This window comes from Scophthalmus maximus, chromosome 12 (assembly GCF_022379125.1).
Source record: "Scophthalmus maximus strain ysfricsl-2021 chromosome 12, ASM2237912v1, whole genome shotgun sequence".
Taxonomy (NCBI): Eukaryota; Metazoa; Chordata; class Actinopteri; order Pleuronectiformes; family Scophthalmidae; genus Scophthalmus; species Scophthalmus maximus.
Genome location: NC_061526.1, coordinates 21,750,682 through 21,770,822, shown reverse-complemented (window position 1 = coordinate 21,770,822; position 20,141 = coordinate 21,750,682). Strand labels below are relative to the sequence as shown.

The following is a 20,141-nucleotide window of genomic DNA, read 5'->3' as shown; positions in this document are numbered from 1 at the left end:
AAATTTGCTTATGAAGATCACGCAACGGTTGAAAGCTCGAGAGCAGCTGTAAACACGGGCCTTGTTTTCTCAACTCACATCTGATGAAGTCAATACAGGCACCAGTACCCACGGACTTAAAATTTATTGAACTTTTATTATTGGCTCAGTGAATCAGTCCGTCAACCTTTCAGAGTTAAACCTCTCTCGTTGTCCCTGGCGAAGGCTTTGGACAGTGATTAGTGACCTTAGTGCTGATTTGCCTTGATACAACAGAGCTCATTGGTTCTGGAGTGTGCCGACTGGCACACCGACACTGTCAACAGCAGGAACACCAGCTGCATCCTCCCTGGTCCTTTTCAGAAATAGCTTGGCCCCAGTCGTTCCCCTGGCCCCCGTCCCAGCCGGCAGCAGGGCCCCGGCTCCACCAGCCTCACTCAGAGTCCTGGAGAGGACAGAGGTGTCTCTGAGGCCCACATAAATGATGGCGGCGAAACAATACATCGGCGACCCCCTCGATGTACGAGCCGTGTCCTCTGCCACGGAGTCTCTCATCTCATGAGCTCAGAACAAAATCAAAGTGACAATATTAATCATGTGATGGGGGGGGGATAATTAGAGAGGCAATAAAGGACACGAGTGAGTGTCGTCCCCGCTCTTTCATCACACAGTAGATAACCAATCACCGCTTGGCTCGGCGAGCGATGAAAGGAGGTCTGACCATCAGCAGCCAAATACTTCACCGACACCTGAGATCTGAGTGTCAATCAATAAAATCCATCTCACTAATGTTTCACTTTAATATTGATAGCATCTTTTTTTTTTTAAACAGTCATTGAGCTGACTGCACATTATTCAAAAGTCTCCGATAGTTAAATTACAGATGCTAATAAGCAGAAGAGATACTTATGCTAATTGTTTAGTCCTACAAATCAAATGGAGGCTCTTTTTTAAGGAGCTGATGCAGAAAAACTACGGTTACTGTTTCTCCAAGTCAACGATATTTGCTCATTAGAAAATGTCACAAGGTCATTGATTGTTTTTCATGCGTCCGGTTGCTCATAGCCACGATTCTTCAGAAGCATTAGTCACTCACACCTGGCCGCATGGATCAAAACCCTGCTCGGGTCAAATCGGCTCAGTGCTGGTGTGATTCATAAAGCGGGCGGCGGAGGCTTCGCCGTGTCCTGACTGTCTGCACACACATGGCGTCCCAGGAAGCCTGGGGCTTCTCTCTCTTGTTTACAGATCGACAGCATCTCTGGGAGAAGACGGGCGGCGACAGGCTGATGGATGATGTGACACTCTTGCACCACTGTGTCATCTTTGCATCAGCAGCAGCCCGCCTCCCATCACCCACTCACGCTCGCCCCCTCAGGGGAGGATGTACATGTGGCGATGCATGTAGATCAAGCTCACCTTTTCATCCAAAACATTTATCTGTATGTGGAGAAAAGCCTGATGGCTAAACGGTGGGCGGCTGTCAGCCCGTCTCACTGTTAGCGGCCGGATGACAAGGCTAGACCCGCTGCAGATGATGATGCTCAGGAGCAAGGAAGAGCTGATGAGACGGGCGACAAGTGGAGGTCAAAGGACACATAAGCGCCAAATGGAATTTGCATAGAAATGAGCAAGCCCACCCCAAAAAATTACACATCTCAAGATGTCATCGCAAAGCGATGAAGGGGAGTTGCCCATCAGGGCTAAAGACTACTACCACCACGGATGGGCAGTCTGAAAGATGATGGCCCATCGACACACTCTGAATATCATGAATAACTTATGGTCATCGTCAGTCGCTGCTTTAAAATAAGACACGTCTACAATCAGGAGCAGGATGACTCAAGGGGAAAGGCTCCTCCGCCTACAAAATCTATGGGGATGAAACAAAACAACCTTTCTTCGCTGTGTTACAGGCGATATTTAATTAGAATATGGCTTTTTGAGATTGAGTGTCATGACTGAAACTGGACACAATCAACGGACTTCCCGATAAAGGCGGTCTGGGGTAATAGGCCACTGTTGAAATTTAAATTAAAAGCTTAAACTCTCAAACGTGTCTGCCAATATCCCAGATCTGTAAAGCGAGGAAACGGCCACTGGACGGACTAATCTTCTCAGATTGTCATCAAATCCTCCCAACTCCAAAACCACAAAATTCACAAGAGAGACGTTAATTAGAGGAATGACAAGAATTCCTTATTTATTTCTCAATAACAATAACATTTCTTCTGGAATCAATTATCATCCCCAAACTTTTGCATTTTTAGATTCATTTAAGAAATGTATCTATTTTTGGTCATTTTTCCTTTATCAACAGTGAAGAGAAAGGTTGGGGGAAAGGAATGACATTCACCGACGAAGACAAACAGCTTTTCTCACTTTAATAATCTATAAAACCTGAGGTGGGATCCTGTAATGTTTTCCCACCACTGAGCCTGCTAATGGTTTCTATTGTTATGGTAAAAGCAATTGAGTTCAGAAGATTAACTTAAGGCTTAGACACGGTGAGGTGATTCCTTTAAGACGCAACGAGCGCACAACTGGCTAAATGTGAAGCTGTGATAATAGAGTTTTGTCATTTAAGCAGGTGTCCTGAGAGGAAGGCGTATTTTATGAACATCCAGTTTATGCAGGCTTATCTTTAAATATAAACATAATGAGATGATTTATTAAACTACTCTTTTAAACACATTAAATCCTACTGAGCGTTATTAATTTAGAAAAATACACAAAACACCTTAAAAGGGGAAGTTATTGATTTATACCAATACACGTTTTGTAAAAAGCTGCGAATAATACCTTGCGGTCCTCTAGCTGTCGGTTCTGTGTGTGCTGGGTTTTCAGCTCAGCCTTGGCTCTGAAAATCAAAAACCAAAAAATGGTGTGGCCCGCAGCAAAACACACTTGATGTGAACATGGGGCGACGTCCTTCAAGGTTCGTGGCAGCAACCCTCATCTTGTCAGGGGTTGTCCGAGTAGAAGAAGGCGAGCCACTTCCTCTTATCAGTACATCCAGACCACTAATCAGCCTCATCACCTGGAGATGTTTGTGCCGATGCCTCCACACCTACACCAACACACGATAACACCTGCGATCGCATGATCGTACATCGACCCGTCTGTCAGCCCGTTTTTTTTTTTTTAAGGTGTGTTTGATAAATGAGGCTAGCCTGTCTGCCTGAGAGCAAAATCATCTTCTTATAGGTGCCAAGATGGCAGCCTCTGTGCCTTCCAGTGGCAGTGGCGGCCAAGCCCCACGTACATTATAGTCCCTCAAAGGTGATATTTTTATAATCTGGCTGTTGGGTGAACCGACTCGCTGCACTGTGGTACAATAAGTCTATGAAATGACCCTTGATGCAGGAGATCTTTTCTCTGATCGGCCAAGGGCAACGAATCGTGGCGATGGGAGAAATAAATCAATGTGAACGGTGCGGAGATATATATATATATATATATATATATATATATATATATATATATATATATATATATATATGAGACATGTTTAGAGGAGAGAGTTTTGGCCCTCAAGTCTCACAAAGATCCCATCTCATATCTGACTCAAGGTTACACACAACACAGTCCTTGAGTATCTTTGTCATCTTTGGTATATTTTATTAGAATTCTAATTATTTTATAAGCTGATAATCTTTTAGGTTATTTCTTTTCTCATAGCAGCTGGAAGATGCTCCACAACATAATCTTGAATGCACTCTTCTCAACTTATTGATCTCATAATTGAGTCTAGTTTTTTTTTTGCTGTAGTTGGATCTGTGTATTGCTGCACTGATTGTAAGTCAACACATTAAAAGCAGATGACTGCAGCAGTTAAACATAAAAAAAAAGGTTTTGTTTCCTCAGCTAGTTCCATTTTCTACACATCTCTCCACGAGTCAATTAGCAGCGATGTGTGCAGGTGGGAGAGGATCCGGCGCTTGTCAGATACCGAGCAAAGCCCGAACTAGAGCAAATTATTCTGTCACCAGATTTCCTGATATGGTTTTTGTTTCAGGACCAAATGATTAAAATCCTTTTCTCCAACCGTCCACTGGTGATATACTATCACTCCGCTTTTTTTCCCTCTTCCCTCCAGTCGACCTATTCTTAGTCCGGGTATCATCTTCATCATGTGTTGGGGAGAGAGGGCTATTTTTAGTTGGGGCTGTCACGTGATGTCAGCGCAAGCGGAGTCTCTCAGCTGTTTGCTACGCGGGTACAACATGTTACAGATCACCAGCTTCCAGAGAGAGAGACAGAGAACTATCATCCTCCGGAACTGAGGCTGTGTTGAGTAACATCACTTTAATACTTGTACTATGATCTAGTGAGTAAATGGTGATGAAAACAAAAAACACTATCATTTTTCCAGTAGACTACAAACACAGGTCAAAAACAGTCGTTCAGCTGGTTAAGCAGATGACACACGTTCAAACTCGGCCACGCCCTTTGTCAGATGTCATCCCTTCTCCATCTCCTTTCTGTCCACTGTCAGTAAAAGACAAAATGTCAGAGAATATTTGAAAAATTAAAGAAAAAAATGGGTCAAGTTGTTGGGAAAAGAAAAAATAAAATCCCCTCTGTTCACCGAATTTGTCCTGCTCTGTAATTTACAATACGGGAGCAGCCCACATGGTTGATTAAGAGTCATTGGCAAACGACAACAAAGAAAAGAAGGTTAATGTAATTACCGATTCTCCGAGGGGAGAGGACGAATTCAGGTTCAGAACAATTAGACCTGTAAATTATCAAGTAGAAGCCTGAACGTGGACGACTTAAAGGTGTGTGAATAATTCACATTATGCCATCAAGCATTAAATGTATACAACATTCACTGAGAAGCAAATGAAGGGCAGTGAAATCTGAATTATTCCTGCGAGTATCCCTGAAATCACTTCTACTTTAAAATCATTCGGAAAGTTAAACGACTATTAACAAAACAAATAAATTATATTTGTCAAGTCCAGGGGAGATACTGTAATTATGGAGTTTCACTTTGCAATTTGTGTTTTGATTACCACTTTTCTTCTAAATAAACCCGAGAAAAAACAAAGAAGTTCTCAAAAAGAAAAAAGGAAAAACCGTATTGCAAACCAAATCCATCCACACCTGTAGGGGTCAGAGCTGATCTCGAGGCCAGATTAATTAATCACAGGAGGGTGTAGTGGAGATGACAGGAGCGACTGACACCCTATAATTTTCCTGGGCAGTATTATCTATAATTTAGCTCATTGCGTAACACGACAGGATTTCTTTCACTCCTAAGGTGTTAATTAGGCTCTTTGTTCTGAGGAAGGGAAAAGTTTTTTTGGGATATGGCTGGCGGTTGTGAGCGGTAATTTTCATCTCAGATCATCCACGGTTATCAGTCATGGTCAAAGGGGAAGATCATCCCCAACTTCGCCACCTCCAGACTCGATGGTTTTTTCAGAGAAAGGAGGAAGATAAAAGAGGAGGAGGAGGAAGACGGTGAGGAAGCGCTGTTGTTCTGCTGAAAGGCTGTAATTGAAAACTTTCTCTGCTCAAAAGTTTGAAGCAGGAGTGTCACAACAGGAGGAAAGAAAAGTGGAGGTCGGTTGCCATGACAGCGTCAAGCTTCCAATAAATTGTTTATGCTACTAAATTTAGCACCTCAAGAAAATTACTCATACGGCCCAAAAGAAAAACACTGAAAAAATGCCATAGAAGGAAGCTTGGTTCAACCTGACTGGAAATAATAACATGTGTGGACGCTCTCATCTACTGCTATTACTCACAGGGTTTAATCAGGCAACAGGTAAAAAAAGGCCTGTGTGGTTTTTATAGCATTGCTGCATCCTCATGGGTACAAACTGCCCTCGGGGGTAAAAGGCGTCAAATGCAGCAAAGGTGTTAAAACAGATTTTCCAGCGGACGAGGTGTACTTGTTGACAGAAGTGGGCTTGTGCCTGACTCGCGAATGGTGATTCCAGAGAATAACACTTTTTATATACAGTCAGAAAGACCATTTTTAATATAGTCTATGCTTCACAAGTTCTGTACTTAAGAGCTTTCCGCTTGATGATTGGATCACTCAGGACGGATGTTAACACCAAATCTGACGTTCTGACATATTTCGCTGAGAAGCTCAGTCAGCTCACCAAACACCACCACAGTCAAAGTTGGGGGGGGGGGTTCAGCGTGAACAGAGTGGTTTGATCGAGTGGTTTTCCCTCGCAGCCATATTTTCCCGACTTGACTGAAAAATTAAAACAGCTGTTCTAGTCTTCAGACCAGTTACGTTGTGTAACAGATGACAGAAGTTGGTTTATTGAACCCGTTTATAGCCGCCATTCGCACGCAGGACAAGGTGGCTGAGAGGGGCTTATCATTTGAAACGCAGATGAAGACCCACTGAGGCGAACGTGGAGTGTGTTGTGTGTGTGTGTGTACCCACTGTGACACACCACATGACCAACAGGCTCCTGCTATCCAGCGCCTGCAGCTGGAGGCCATTGTACAGTGCCAGTATAGCTGTGTCCTCTTCCCCATACAATCCAAGCTGAGCTTATCCTACACATTTCACTTCAGTCCTTGGATCCTATACAGACCTATCTCCCAGCATGCACCGCCATCCACGAGCTGCTTAACACGATTAAAAGTAATGGAAGTTTTTCCCCAACATGAATCTACAGCCTGCTCTTGACAGTTTCGAAAAGTGAAGCGTTGTAGCTCTGCAACACTTCGGCTGCGTTTTGCGGAATTTGATAAAGCGACTGACGCACGCTGCACAAGCTTTTTAAAGGATGGACTTTGCACGATGAGTTCACTGCCAAAACCTTGAAAACATCCATTACTGACACAAAACAGCTCATAAGTAACAATGTGACTAGGCGTACAATGCACACAAACAAGCTGATAAAAGTGTGTTTCCGTAGGACAGGGGTGTTTTTTTTAAATTTAAGTAACATTCCTGAGATTGGAACAGATCAACATCTATCCCAAATGTTTTTATTTTCTTCTTTTCAGTTGCTTTTCTCACCAGCTGAACTGCGTTCACACCAAAGTCCCCGATAAGAGCATTTCTGATGTATTCCTGAAAAGCAGCGATTTTGAAAATGACAGTGCGAGAAGGTGAGAAGTGGTTCGGCGAGATCTACGCACGCTGGAGAGAATAATAATAATGGTATCAGGACCAAGGAAGAAAATTGAAAGGGAAGAAGGCGAAGGCGCCGCACGGACGAGGGCAAGGTCACCTGTTTGTTTGTGCACAACATTTGACGAGCACTAGCTGTACGAGTGAAGTGTTACTACAGGAGTTGTAGAAGAGTAGAGCGACAGCAGAGAGAGGAGAGCTGCAAACTATAATCTGAACCTATCAAAATATTTGCATATTAATCCCTTAAAATGTTCAGCATGTAGCTTGGATTTCTCATGAAACATCCGGTTCATTGATAAGCAGATGATCATCAAACCCCTCAGGTTTGCAATATGCCATAAAAAGATGTACGACAGGAGGAGCTCCACAAAAGTGAGGCCAAATCATCACGATCGCCCCCTGGTGGTGGACCGCAGTACACTGTAGGTCATAGACCTCACCGCCCTCCCCCATATTAGCAAATGGGACACATTAAATCCATATTTTCCCAAAGATATTTTCTAACATTTTGACGCTGTAAAAATAGGGTGATTGACGAATGAGATTCGCTCGCAATCGGTCGAGTGCGTCAGCGTTTTTTTGTTTTCACCAAATATTAACACAAAGCCAGCCTTTATATTACGTATTGTCTCTCAGTTTTAAGCAAACACATTAAAATAAGGAACAACTGAAATTTTAATGGGCTATATATATTCTCTTTTTAGGTGAAGATATGGCTCACATTGACGATCTATGTCAGGCTTGCACATACAGTAGACAGTATGTACAGTATGGTTATCTATGGGCTGGTATCCATAACAACTACACAGACTAAAACCAATATTTCTTTATATTTAAAAACCAAAGCAGCCCTGAAACAAACATCATGCACACAACAACCACATAAATATGAACAACGCCACAACAAGAACAATTTCATGTTCAGCTGAACTGGACCACAGCACAAAGCTAGCAGCTAGCTTACAAGTATTAATAACCCAGCGAACAATGACACAGCGAAAAGTGGAAACTTATTACCTTGTTGTAGTGAAGCAGATGTCATCTTTGCGACTCCTTTAGGAAGAAGTGGTAACAACAACAACAACAACAACAGCAGCAGCAGGACGGCGCGACTCCATCTTCTGGGCCTGAGGAGCGTTAGCGGCTAACTGACGGTGTTAGCCTGTTGAGTTAGCATGCTAGTTAGCAGGTGCGGCTACGGCTAACCTGAAGCTAACAGTTAGCAGCAGCTGCAGCAGCAAAACAAAAACAGGGTTCATCACGAACGTCCTCCACAGGTGACAAGTTCAGACCCAACTTTTACTCTGTACACGCAGAAAAAATTAATAAGAATTTAAAGATAAGCGGCAGCAGCGTCAACATGTGCCTGTGGCCTAGTTTACTAATCAACACTGGCACCAGGTGCGTTTGATTAACGCTCCTGTGTTGCCAGGTTTTTCAATCAGGTGAGCAACTTTCCGTTTTTTTTTGTTTTTTTTGGGTATTTTACTCCCATTAAAAAAAGTTATGGCCACATTCTCTCTCCATCTTTCCTAATTAGTATTTATTTTTTCAATAAACCCAACACACAGGACAAAGAAAATCAAATGTATGTTTATTACAACTTCACTGAAACATATTTTTTTATAATCCCTTTTCAAATGAAAAAAAAATCCCATTTCTTAGTGAAGACTTCTCACGATAGATAGATAAATACTTTATTGATTCACAGTGAAACCTTTATTGATCCAGACGGAGACGTTGATATATTATTTATATATAATATAACATAATCACAAACAGACAGAGGACCAGATATACTTCCTGGAGCTTGTGTTCATGTGTCTAACTAAGACGGCCGATCCGCTGGTGTTATAATCTAAATGATATAGTTAAAGAAAAGTTTTGTCAAAATCATTTTTTTGCACAATCCTTCTCACAAAAGACGAAGAAGCAAGAAGAAACAGGCACAGATGAAGACATAACATAATCCCATCTGGCATTCCAAATAAAAACATGTGCTCTTTCATGATGATTGCTTTGGGTTATTTGAGTCTCTGATTCGGGTTATTTGGTGTAAGTCAAACCCAGTAAGTGCCTGAACTCGCTCAGGCTGGTTTCATTGCAAACGTTGTGCAAGTTCATATGTCTTCGCAATAACCAGTGATCAAAGCAGGCAGGTGCAATTGCAGGTGGTGGAGGAGCTATATTCCGTGCGCGTGAGGGTAAAATAACGTCCACAACAAAAGGCCCTCATGGTCTCTCCCACTGCCTTTCATCTGGCTGAGGCGTCGAGATAAAGAGGGAGAGACCAATGCGAGAGAGCATCATTACAAGTCGATCTACACTCTTTATCTGATCACTAATGGCTTTGGAGGAGAGGAGTTTTTCAGGAGCATCAACAACACTGCTCTTTCGCAATATGTTTCCCCCCCACAACATTCCCGCCTCGCTGCCGGGCCATTATGTAAAGTAGACCACGAAATATGCCGTTCCAATTCTGTTCTTGCTCCCTCGCTCTCCTCTCTTTCCTTCCTTACGCCACAGTCAAGATGACCTTTGTCATGGTGACGGATGCCAAAGTTACAGAGATCTCCTGCGGACCGGCGGCGATTTCAACATCTGATGTGACAGCCAGATGTCTGGGTTATTCAGCACACATCAAAAAAGCCTGTCAAGGAAGAACGTATCCGAGAAAAACCACCTGAATGTGCAGACTGTCACACAATAAGACAGATAATGGAAGGATAATGACGTGTGGTGGGGGGTACTGAGCTCACCGTCATGCTCCCCTTTCGCGTTAAAGGTCAATATTCACATGCCTTCCTGAAGGCCACTCCATACCAAGCAGGTCCCGAACATTCTGGATCTATACCATCGTGCACCCAGTGGATGATTCCTGCTTGCGTGGGATCATGTTGTCGCGCCACACGGAGAAACGACCTTTTCAGCCATGTGTCACCTGCCCGTGATGCTCTGGGTGGCCCCCTCTGAGCGTAGCGTGTCTGAATGTCAGCGTGGTAAGTAACGCTCCAGCGAAGCAACCACGACACAGAAAATAGGGGATGGAGAAATAACCGGATCACAACAAACTACTGCATTCACGTACACATTTAGAGTCAGAGTCCACATTAACAAAGTGCACACAGCTCACATGTCATCAAATGATGACAAAAGCCATGTCACTCAGCCTGATGAGTAAATAATAGCCCGTTTGTTGTTCATTAAAAAGCTTCACTTTTGAGATTTGACGTGCGCTGTGTTCCCCGTGATGTGAGACGTGTCCACGCTCAGTTTCCCATCAGACTGACGGAGACTTTCAAATTTTAGAACCAGACAGTTAATGGAGTAAAAAAAAAGTAAAGAGAAGAGGAGCACCAAAGGGGCCAGAACATCCAGCGGCAGCAGCAGAGAGAGTAGATGATGATGTAATTCAACTGAAAGCTACTAAATGGATTTTCTGGTCAGATTATTTTTGTCAAATCTTTTTTTTTTCTTTCATTTATTTTGACAGTGACAGTTGAAAGAGACAGGAAGGAGAGAGAGAGGGAGGGAGGATGAGTTGCAGCAAAGGTCTCAGCCTTAAAAATATCTTGTTTTTGTCTGATCAGACGCTTGAAAAATATTATGCGCTGAATCAAGTTAACATTTGAATAACTTTAATTTCCCCCCCAATTATCGACCACTCAGCTTGCTTGACATGCCGGGCAACGTGACACATTGCTGACACAATCCCAGTTCATAAATCACATCAGTCAAACGTGGTATTGTATATTGTATTATTGATGACCTACCTGATTTTCATTGCATTAAGAAGTTAACCAAAGCCTTGCATGTAGAAAAAAGTTTGGAAAATGCCAAACACCAATGTAAAATACAGGCAATACGGCTGAAACTGCCCAAACCACCCACATGGCCTTTTAACACATGAACATTGATCTCGTTCAGCCTCTCTGAGCAACAGGTCTTGAGGGGAGACATCCAGGCATCCGAGGCTCCAAACCCTCCAGGACACCCGGTGCCGGAGTGGAATGAAACCCAACATGGGATAATTGCCTTGTTAGAGCTTCCTGCGAAGTCAGCTCCCCTGCGAGCTGCCATGGGAATGGTCATGCATATATGGATGAACTCTGGCACTCCTCCCTGCTTAGCTGCAGCAGCCCACCTGAGCGCTGATGCACGTTCTCCTGGTATAGACGGGCGGGAGGCGGGGGGGCAGGTAGGTAGGTGGGTAGCTGTCTGTGGGCGGTGATGGCTGACGGCTGAATGGAGGGGACATAGAGAGACGGGGACGGCCACGTTCAGTGGTTGACGGTCCTTCTTCAGACTAAGCGTAGATATGACAGATGGATGATTAGTATTTGCGTCTGTCTAAACCATCTGCTAGTCCTGTTTGCATACGGCAGGGTGGCACGCGGAGAGGTGAAACTCCGGCCACTTCTGCTCCCACTCACCCGGGATTCACCAGAAAGACTCTTTTTCTGATTCCCTGTCAGCCCCCGCCGCTTGACGATGCTTGTGTGAGTGTGTGTGTGTGTCCTTCCCAGGATGGAAAGCTCAGGATGAGACTCAGCTCAGGGCTGAACATGCACCTCTGCTTCTCCCCTGCTGACTCGGCGGTGCTGATGAGCAAGAGGTGGAAGGAAGGGAGACGCACATGTTTGTCGATGTTGCGTTTCCAGGTCCACTCTCAAATATCTGCTCCGCAACGACAGGAACACACACACACACACACACACAACCGCAAAAAAAAACTACAACTTCCCCGACGCGAGGCTTCGGCGCTGTCATGGTAACAGCGTCGAGTGACCTTCAGAGGTTGCTGCTGCTGCTCCCCAGAGCTGCTGCTGCTGCCTCCACTCCTCTGCTTGGCGTGGACTTTGTGAGTCATCAACAACATTCAAATTCACATGCTGCCTCTCCGGAGGATTGGAGCTGATTAAAATGGACGAGGGGAACGGGGAGAGGGAACGATGGAAATAGCACTGGGATCAGGAGCATTCTGGGCACGTGACAGCCTGTTTATCATAGTCAACGAACAAATCTATCAGGAACAAGATCCATCATGAATGAGAGCCGTATTAACATACAGTAGCGTGACTGTTATGCAACAGTGATTTAGTTTTTTGTTCTTCCCCAGGAAGCGCATCAACAGCTCCACTGAGATAACTGACAGCAAACCACATGTGGAATAGGAAACAACACCTTCCACCTCCAGGGTTCCCATTCCAACCTCGGCCTATCTTAACATATCACAAGACTGTTCCACCTGGAGAGCTAGAGTCACCGAGGATCACTGAACACATAACCCTTGTGAAAAACAACAACAACAACAACACATGAGAGCCATGATACAGTGAAGCCGGCCGCCTCCTGGATGTCACACTGATGATGGGTTCCAGGCTTTGGAACACTGCCACCGACTGGAGGAAAGCGGGAAGTGAGGCCCCGTGGAGGTACAGTACAGTTATCCTCCTCAGGGCGAGTCGCGCTCTCTTGAGACAACACAACAGTAGTGCGTCAAAAAAAAGAAAGAAAGAAGATCAGGCGTCGATAACGTTCCCAGCAGCCATTTGGAGTCTGTGGGAGGCGAACGGAAGAGCGGCACTTTGTCGCCACATTCATAGTAAAGTCTCATCTGGCGGTCGACACATTGGCTTTTTGTGCACAATGCGATGGTGTACTGTTTTTGGAAAAGATTGATTGGGATACACAGGCTGTATCCCATTGCCGCGGCAACCCCCAGGGCGCGGGAGCAGAGATCTTCAGAGCGGATGACTTAATTCCCAACGGACAGAGCGAAGTCTGTCATCCCCCCTGTGTGTGTGTGTGTGTGTGAGCTGTGCTTGGTTTACCTTGCTTCAGTAAAATGTCCATGTGAAATGGATTTTTTTTTGTTGGTTGCCTTGCCTGGGCGGACTCTTGAGGTTGATGATGGCGTTTTGTGCAGGATTTCCTCCCCCCCCCCAGAGGAGAGATGCTGGAGATGGAAAACACACACAAGTCATCTAAAATGTACAGTTTTTGCCTTTTGGGCACATGGGAGAAAGGGTTTTTCAAGGGCGGATTTAAAGACGTCCAACACACACCGGCTGTCCAAAGGGCAGAGCGGAGCAGAATGTGGGTTTGTAGTGCCGTCCCAAATAGATCTCTTTTTTTAGGATAATGGCTTCACGAGGGGCGGAGGGGGAGAGACACACAGACAAAAGTCATTTTCCGCCGATGACATAAAATTGGGCCAGATGAAACGGGTAGAAAAATGTTCAGATGCACTTCACAGCATCTGGCAAACTGTAATAGCTGCCGGTCAGAGTAGTAATCACTTGTCAAAATATATAAAAAAAAAGCTACTATAAATGGTTTGGGAAGTAGAATTTAGCCTTTTAATCTAATTATTCCCGACATTCTACAACATTTTGACAGCGCCGCCTCATTCCCTTGCTGCTTCTGGGTGCAGAAACACTCTGACTCCTTTAAAACACAAAAATAAAGTCAAGGAACATTCGTCCTTCTTCACTTGAAGCTAAAACCGTCGCCATTACTCCGAGCCCAATGAGTTGAATCCTGCCATTTGGCGAATGTCAGGCCTCTGGACTGTCATTGGTTGATTCCTCTCGTGCTTGTGAGCTGTTCGTGTCCCGTTGACTTTTGCAGGACATTTCGACAAAGGGCAGCACCGCGTGCGGTCCGGGGGTGTTGAGGGAAGAGCACGGGAGGCGGCTGAAGTCTTGTTATTCCAGCTTTCCTGCCCCGACATGGCGCCGATGTCACCGGCGTGACAGAGACGGCGGGAGATTGTGGAGGACAGCGCGACATTGGGTAATGGCGAGAAGGTCTGCACGCAATATTTTTTCCGCCTCAGCTCAATTTGAATACTGACCTTGGAGCGTCACCTCTAGATATCACTTAGTTTGGAGATAGCGAGGTATGAAAGGTGCACGAGTCATTTTCAGGCCGGTGCCTGCGAAAATTGGGCCGCGGCGATAAAGTCGACCAAAAGCACAAAGCGAGAGGAAATTGCACAAATATGTCCAGTATCACGACGTCCATCCAGCCTGCTCTCGCTCTGACCCCGGCCGACCTCCGAGCGGATGAGTGCTTCCCCTCGCACCACAGACCCTGGAGATGGGGCAGATTGGCCGGAGAACCCGAGAGCATGAAACCGGCCGATAATGAAATGTGGCCCCCGTTTTTATCCTCGAGAACAAGATAAGGCCCCTGCTCTCTCGTCTCTGTCCGGACGAGCGGCCTCTCAGGATCTAATGTGCTTGTGGATCCGGTGTGTGTGTGTACAGGGTGTGTACACACACACACCGGATTGGACAAAATGGACGTCATTATGTGGCAAAATGTTGTAAAATCGAGAGCAGAAAATACTAGTACTACTTAGGAGTAGTGAGGAAGAAAGAAAAGCCTCTGAGATGAACTTTTATTTTCGTCTCCAATACTAGATTCAATAAACATTTTAAGGAAACTGCTCGGGTAATTGTTAATCCTCTTTCCGGGTGTCAACCTCCAGGACAGTATGTCTGTTAAAATGATGATTCCGCCACATAACACCATGTTTGATACTTTTTTCCCACACACAGGAGACAACATCTCATCTCGTCTGGAACGATTTCAGACAAAAAACTGTGATATTGTCGCGGGCGAACCACGTTCACCTGCAGCCAAACCTATAATTTACAGAGCGACGCTTCTGAGAGAGAGAGAGAGGATTCTCATATTGTCTGACCTCCAGCAGGAGGCAGGTGTGAATTGCCGTCGCCCCTCTCCCGACTATATTTCAAACGACGAACCCCGCAACTTTCCATAAAAATGCTAATGGGGGATTACGGCGAGGGCCTCGGGCTGCACGGGGCCATTATACGGAAATTTAGTCGACATTAGTCGCAATATCGCTTCTCGCTCCGTCACGAGGTGAGGGGGGGGGGGGGATTGATGCGTTTCAGTCGGTGTGGAGGAGGTTCTGTTCGGTGAACGGAGTTTTCATGCCCCAGTTGCAGCCAGGCTGGTGATTGGCATGTTGAATCATCGTGTGAGTGTATGTGATGAGACCCAGGCGGAGGAACTGAGCCCCCCGCCGCCGTCACATTGCATTACTGACTCAGTGGCACGGTATCATCACATCAAATTAGTCTTAATGAACACAAGCGAGTCGACTGAGGAGAGAGATAATCAAACTTTTATTAAATGACTTAATCTTCTGTACATGCATAATGTAGCAGGGGGAAGGAGATGATGGGGTCTGCGATGTTGTGTCGGCGGAACAAAAATATGCGAGTGTGCGAGCGGAAGCAGAGTCGATCGATCTGTCGATCGTCTAAATAGAAACAACCTACGGATTATTTATTTGCAGGAGCTCAGCGATCGGCTCCCGGCCGGAAATTGAAGAACGAACCAGCCAAAAACCTGTTTCCCTTGAGTGAAACGAAAGAGATGCATGTTCCTAATAGTACGTTCCTTCGCTTCATTTGGTTTTCGTACGAAAAAAGATGCACTCTAGCTCACTCCACACATCTCAGATGCCATAAACAGAGCAGCTAACTATCAGATATCGCAAAAGACCATAATTTGTAAACAAGAGCAAAATGTTTTTTTCTTCTTTTTTTTTTTTCAAAGAATCCACATACTGTGTATATATACTAGAATATCTCATCACTGACAGGTATGATACTCACAAGCTAACATTAAAAAGGCGAAAAGCATATAGTTTATATAAAGTCTCGATTGTGCCAACTTTATCATTTAAACTGAACAGAAATGAAATTGTATTTTTATTTTTTCTTCATTCAGGTTTGGAGATTGTTGAGAAATCTGGTGCCGGTGATTATGATGAAGTTTTACTCATTTTTTTTTTTTTTCAGAATTGATTGGAAGAATATAAAAATCTCACATCCATCGCAAGGCGCTAAGTCCACTTTAGCTGATGGTACTGTCGCAGTAATTATTAGTGAATTTGGTCCAAGAGACGGTACTTTTTAAATTTACCAGTGTGTCTGCTCATGGAAATGTCTAAAAAAAAATTATTTTAAAAACTGGGTGTGCACTCGTTTGTGCAGCACATACATTCATCACTTCTGCTCTTTAAGACCTTATCAACAAAAAAAAAATCAAAAATAATGGAATAGATCTAAATGGCCTATATACAATACAATTTACATTAAATATGTATACGATGACGAGACAACTCCCGCAGGGCCGTCAGGACGGGAGCACGTTGGAGTTCCCCCAGCTCTCACGACGAGAGGCTCCGAGGACGGCGACTACGTTACAGTCTCACCTCTACAGAGACAGAATCAAACAGATAAAAAAAAAGGCCACGATGGGACGACCTGACCCGGGGCAGAGGGGTGGAACCGGAGGACGCCGGGTAAGTGGGAGTGTCGGGGTCTCCGGGGGCCGTGCGGAGCGGTTCTACCTCGTCAGCTGACCCACCACCTTCAGCAGAGTCTTGTTCTCCTGTTTGAGTTGCTCGTTCTCGTCTTCAATGTCGTCCAGGTCCTGCGAAGACAGACACACACACACACACACACACACACACACACACACACACACACACACACACACACACACACACACACACACACACACACACACACACACACACACACACACACACACACACACACACACACACACACACACACAAATTGGTTACATTTCTGGGCAAATGTAACCACGTGAATATTCCTTCTGAAGGGGCCTTGTCAGGTTGGGGAGTATCAGACGGACTTTCCCCCCCTGCAGCCGAGCGGCTTTAATAGCAACAAATTAGACATTAACAGCTTCGATTAGTTACAAATGAGAGAAGCTCCGAGTTGCCGCAGCGCTGTCACATCAAAGTGCCCCCTCCCCTGACCCCCCGCCCCATCACTGGTCATGGTCGTATTAATGTTGGGAATAAAACCTCATCGCACCGCGAGGAAAGTCAAACCGAGGAGGAGGTCACGAGTTTCTTTTTGCTGCAGAGGAAGAGATAAAGAAAACGACTGATTGGCTTCGTGTTTTTTTTTTTATAATAATGTGAAAACAATGTGATCGCGTGAAAGGGGGTCGCTGCCAGGGGTGAAGCTACAGAGAACCAGCCAGATACTGGGAGTAATTAGGCATAAAATGTATTTTATCGATATGTATACATGTATTTATAGTATATTAAATATTAGGAAAATAATTCCTAAGATGTAGATATTTTACAGTTTAACCCATAAGCTTTACCATACATAACAAAATAAAAACAAAACACAGACACAACCCAAGATATAGAACTTGAATAGGGAAATTAAATACTAGATCTAATATTATTTTTGGCAATTTTTTAATTTGTAAAATAAAAGATTTCATATCGGCGAACATAAGCGCAGATACCGATATTTCTGTGAAAGGCTCCTTTCGGATGATAAATCAGTCGGGCCCTAAAAATTGAACATTGGTCTCAAAGTTGCCGTGTTGCCAGAGACAAGTCTTTCAACCTAATGTTGCTCCGTATCTGCTGTAGGTGTAAATAGTTGTAAAGCAGTGAAGATCTCCTCAGGATGTACAGTGTGACCCGACCTCTGCACAAGACAACATCTCTCTCTTCAGACATCAAGAGGAAGCTGCAGCTCCGGCAGTCGAGCTTTATCTCCTCTTCCTCTCCCAAATAAACTTCTACAGCGGCTTCAATCCTCCTCGGACTGGATCGGCCGTTATCTGCTGCCTTCCCATCAGGCCTTGCGGCAGGGAGCCTCTCTCAGGGACCTCTCTGATGGATATCAACACATCCACCGTCCTTCACTGTACACGGAGACCAGCTTCCTGTGCACGCGATGCTATCGGCACGATGCCTCGTGCAATGTCGGACCCTCTTTTGTTCGCTGATGGCCCGTTGTCATGGTGACAAAAGTGTCCAGATAATAAGCGAGCAACATTAATTGGACTTGTTGCTGAATTTGTAAACACGGCACTGTTGGCAGAGCTCCATTGGCTCTGCAGACGAGAAGAGCTGAGATCTGTTTTGCTCTGAATATTCCGGACGTCACACTCGTTTCTGATCCGTCTCTTTCCCTTCAGAGATGTATTTCACCTCCAACATCGGTGACCCAGAAAAACGCAGGCGGCGGCGGCGGCGGCGATGCTGTGTAGGGATTGTTGACAGGTCCCGGGTGAAGAGGAGGGGAAGGGTTCAGAGGTGGTTTTTCGCTACAGCTGTTGAATATAAAAGAGACATCAGCTAACCGGAGTGCCGCCCTGACCTCTGAGCCCTGACCACGGTGTGAGGACGGAAACCTGCTCGCCGCCTCGTATCAAATCACGGATGAAGAGTTTAACCTGAAAAATTTGGCCTGACAGTTGATCAATTTAATAATCAAGATCAATCTGTAATCAACAAACAGTGAAATTAAAAACACTTTTTGCGCGTGTGTGTGTGTGCGTGTGTGTGTGTGCGTGTGTGTGTCTGTGTGTTTGTTGGGGGGGGGTATGGAAACCCAACTGTGAAATGAAGCCAGTCGACTAAAATGGAGGCTGACAGAAAATCTTGACATCACCGCACGGGCTTGTAATTTGCCGATCATGTTGTGTTTCATGGTGAGTGATGGTGTTAAAATTGACTTTGAAAGTTTTTAATTGGAGGGATTTTTTGGGGGGCTGAGCACAGACTGCAGTTCATGAGGGGGGAAATTCCACCTCGCGGAGATGCGGAGAGAGAGAGAGAGTGTGTTTAAAGCTGTGGTGCTTCTCAGCCGCCCGCTGCACAATTTACTTCTTATCGATCTCCTGGTTTTTATGCTTTATTCTCCCACAAAACGACTTTTCCAAAACCCTCCGAGACGAGAATCATGACAGGACCGCGACTGAAAATACCCTCAAATTTAAGCCGACTCAAACTCAAAATAATAATCTTTCTCAATTTTCTCGAGACTCACAATCATGTTCTTATCCACCAGGCGGCACATTTGTTTTTTTGGGGGGCGGTGAGTAAATCAATAAGACATAAATGCCACCTTCTAACTTTTGAGGCTCAAATGTCACCAAACCACCGGTGAGTTTATGTTTTAGTGTTTAAAATGCAAACTGTGCCTGTGAGGTATGTGTGTATATATATATATATATATATATATATATATATATATATATATATATCTTCTAACGTGTGTGAATGCAAAAATAGACGCGTTGACGTTCAAATCCTAATGGACTGCGAGAGGAAAAATGATTGTAGCTGTTGTACACACACCTCCGCTGAAATGCCACATGATGATTTACAACACGCACAAGCCGCCCACGCCAGAGAGAAAACACAAAGCAGCGACTCGAGGAATGTCAGACATCAGAGCGGAGCGTCCACGCCGGCCGGGCGGACTCACTCTGTTCAGCAAGTCGATCTCCTCCTTCAGCTTCCCGATGAGGTCGTCCTTGTCCTGCTGGGCCTTCACCAAGCGGCCGTTCTCCTGACGCTCCCTGGACAACTCCTACATCAACACACACACACACACACACACACACACACACACACACACCAGAATACAAGACTGAAAGACTAGAAACCGCCTTGTATTAACATGAGGCTTATGACAGATGGATCTCAAACACTTTGCGCCGGAGCGTTGATGCCCGAAAGGAAAGAAAAAAGCCCTCGATAGTTAACTTGCAGGAAGGTTAAATGCATTTGGTGTTCGGTGACTCAGGAGGAGTCGGCTGTCGCCCGGGGCAACGGGCGTTCAAGTATCTGGTCTTCTCGTCCGCGTTGCCGCGGACGATGTCGCACCAGACTGATTGTCGTGAGGGGGAGGACGAAACTCGCCGATTTCTCTATTCAAAGCGCTCACCTGCGGCCATGGGACGCGGGGAGAGCGTCTGGGAGAATCAGATCACGGACACAGGCAGATTGTACTTGAGATGTCAAAGGGGAAATCAACTGGCCCACGCGGAAGGGAAGTGAAAAACTGCCAAGTTTCCTTTAACTGCTGTGCAGACAAAATACTACAGAAAGATTAACTTAACAGATGATTGATATTTTAATCTGTGAAACTGCAGCTTGACAGAGAAGACTTCATTTACAGCACATGACTTTACCTCCTAA

The 20,141-nt window shown here is 45.1% G+C and overlaps 2 protein-coding genes across 5 annotated transcripts in view; both read right to left on the bottom strand.

Moving 5' to 3' along the window:
- The window catches only part of syt1a (synaptotagmin Ia), a 130,529-nt gene extending 122,042 nt beyond the window's left edge, over window positions 1-8,487 (bottom strand). For both annotated transcript variants that reach the window (XM_035616488.2, XM_035616470.2), the window contains exon 1: window positions 8,117-8,487. The gene's annotated coding sequence lies outside the window, so the exon portion shown is untranslated. The remainder of the gene's footprint in view (window positions 1-8,116) is intronic.
- A 6,754-nt stretch (window positions 8,488-15,241) lies between these two features.
- pawr (PRKC, apoptosis, WT1, regulator) overlaps window positions 15,242-20,141 on the bottom strand; it is a 44,456-nt gene continuing 39,556 nt past the window's right edge. For 2 of the 3 annotated variants that reach the window (XM_047336320.1, XM_035621054.2), the window contains exons 6-7: window positions 19,296-19,530; window positions 15,242-16,582 (exon numbers count right to left, since the gene is read on the bottom strand). In XM_047336320.1, the coding sequence (XP_047192276.1) occupies window positions 19,321-19,530 (210 nt within the window). In that variant the 3' untranslated portion in view covers window positions 15,242-16,582; window positions 19,296-19,320. The remainder of the gene's footprint in view (window positions 16,583-19,295; window positions 19,531-20,141) is intronic. The other variant, XM_035621061.2, reaches the window with a different exon arrangement.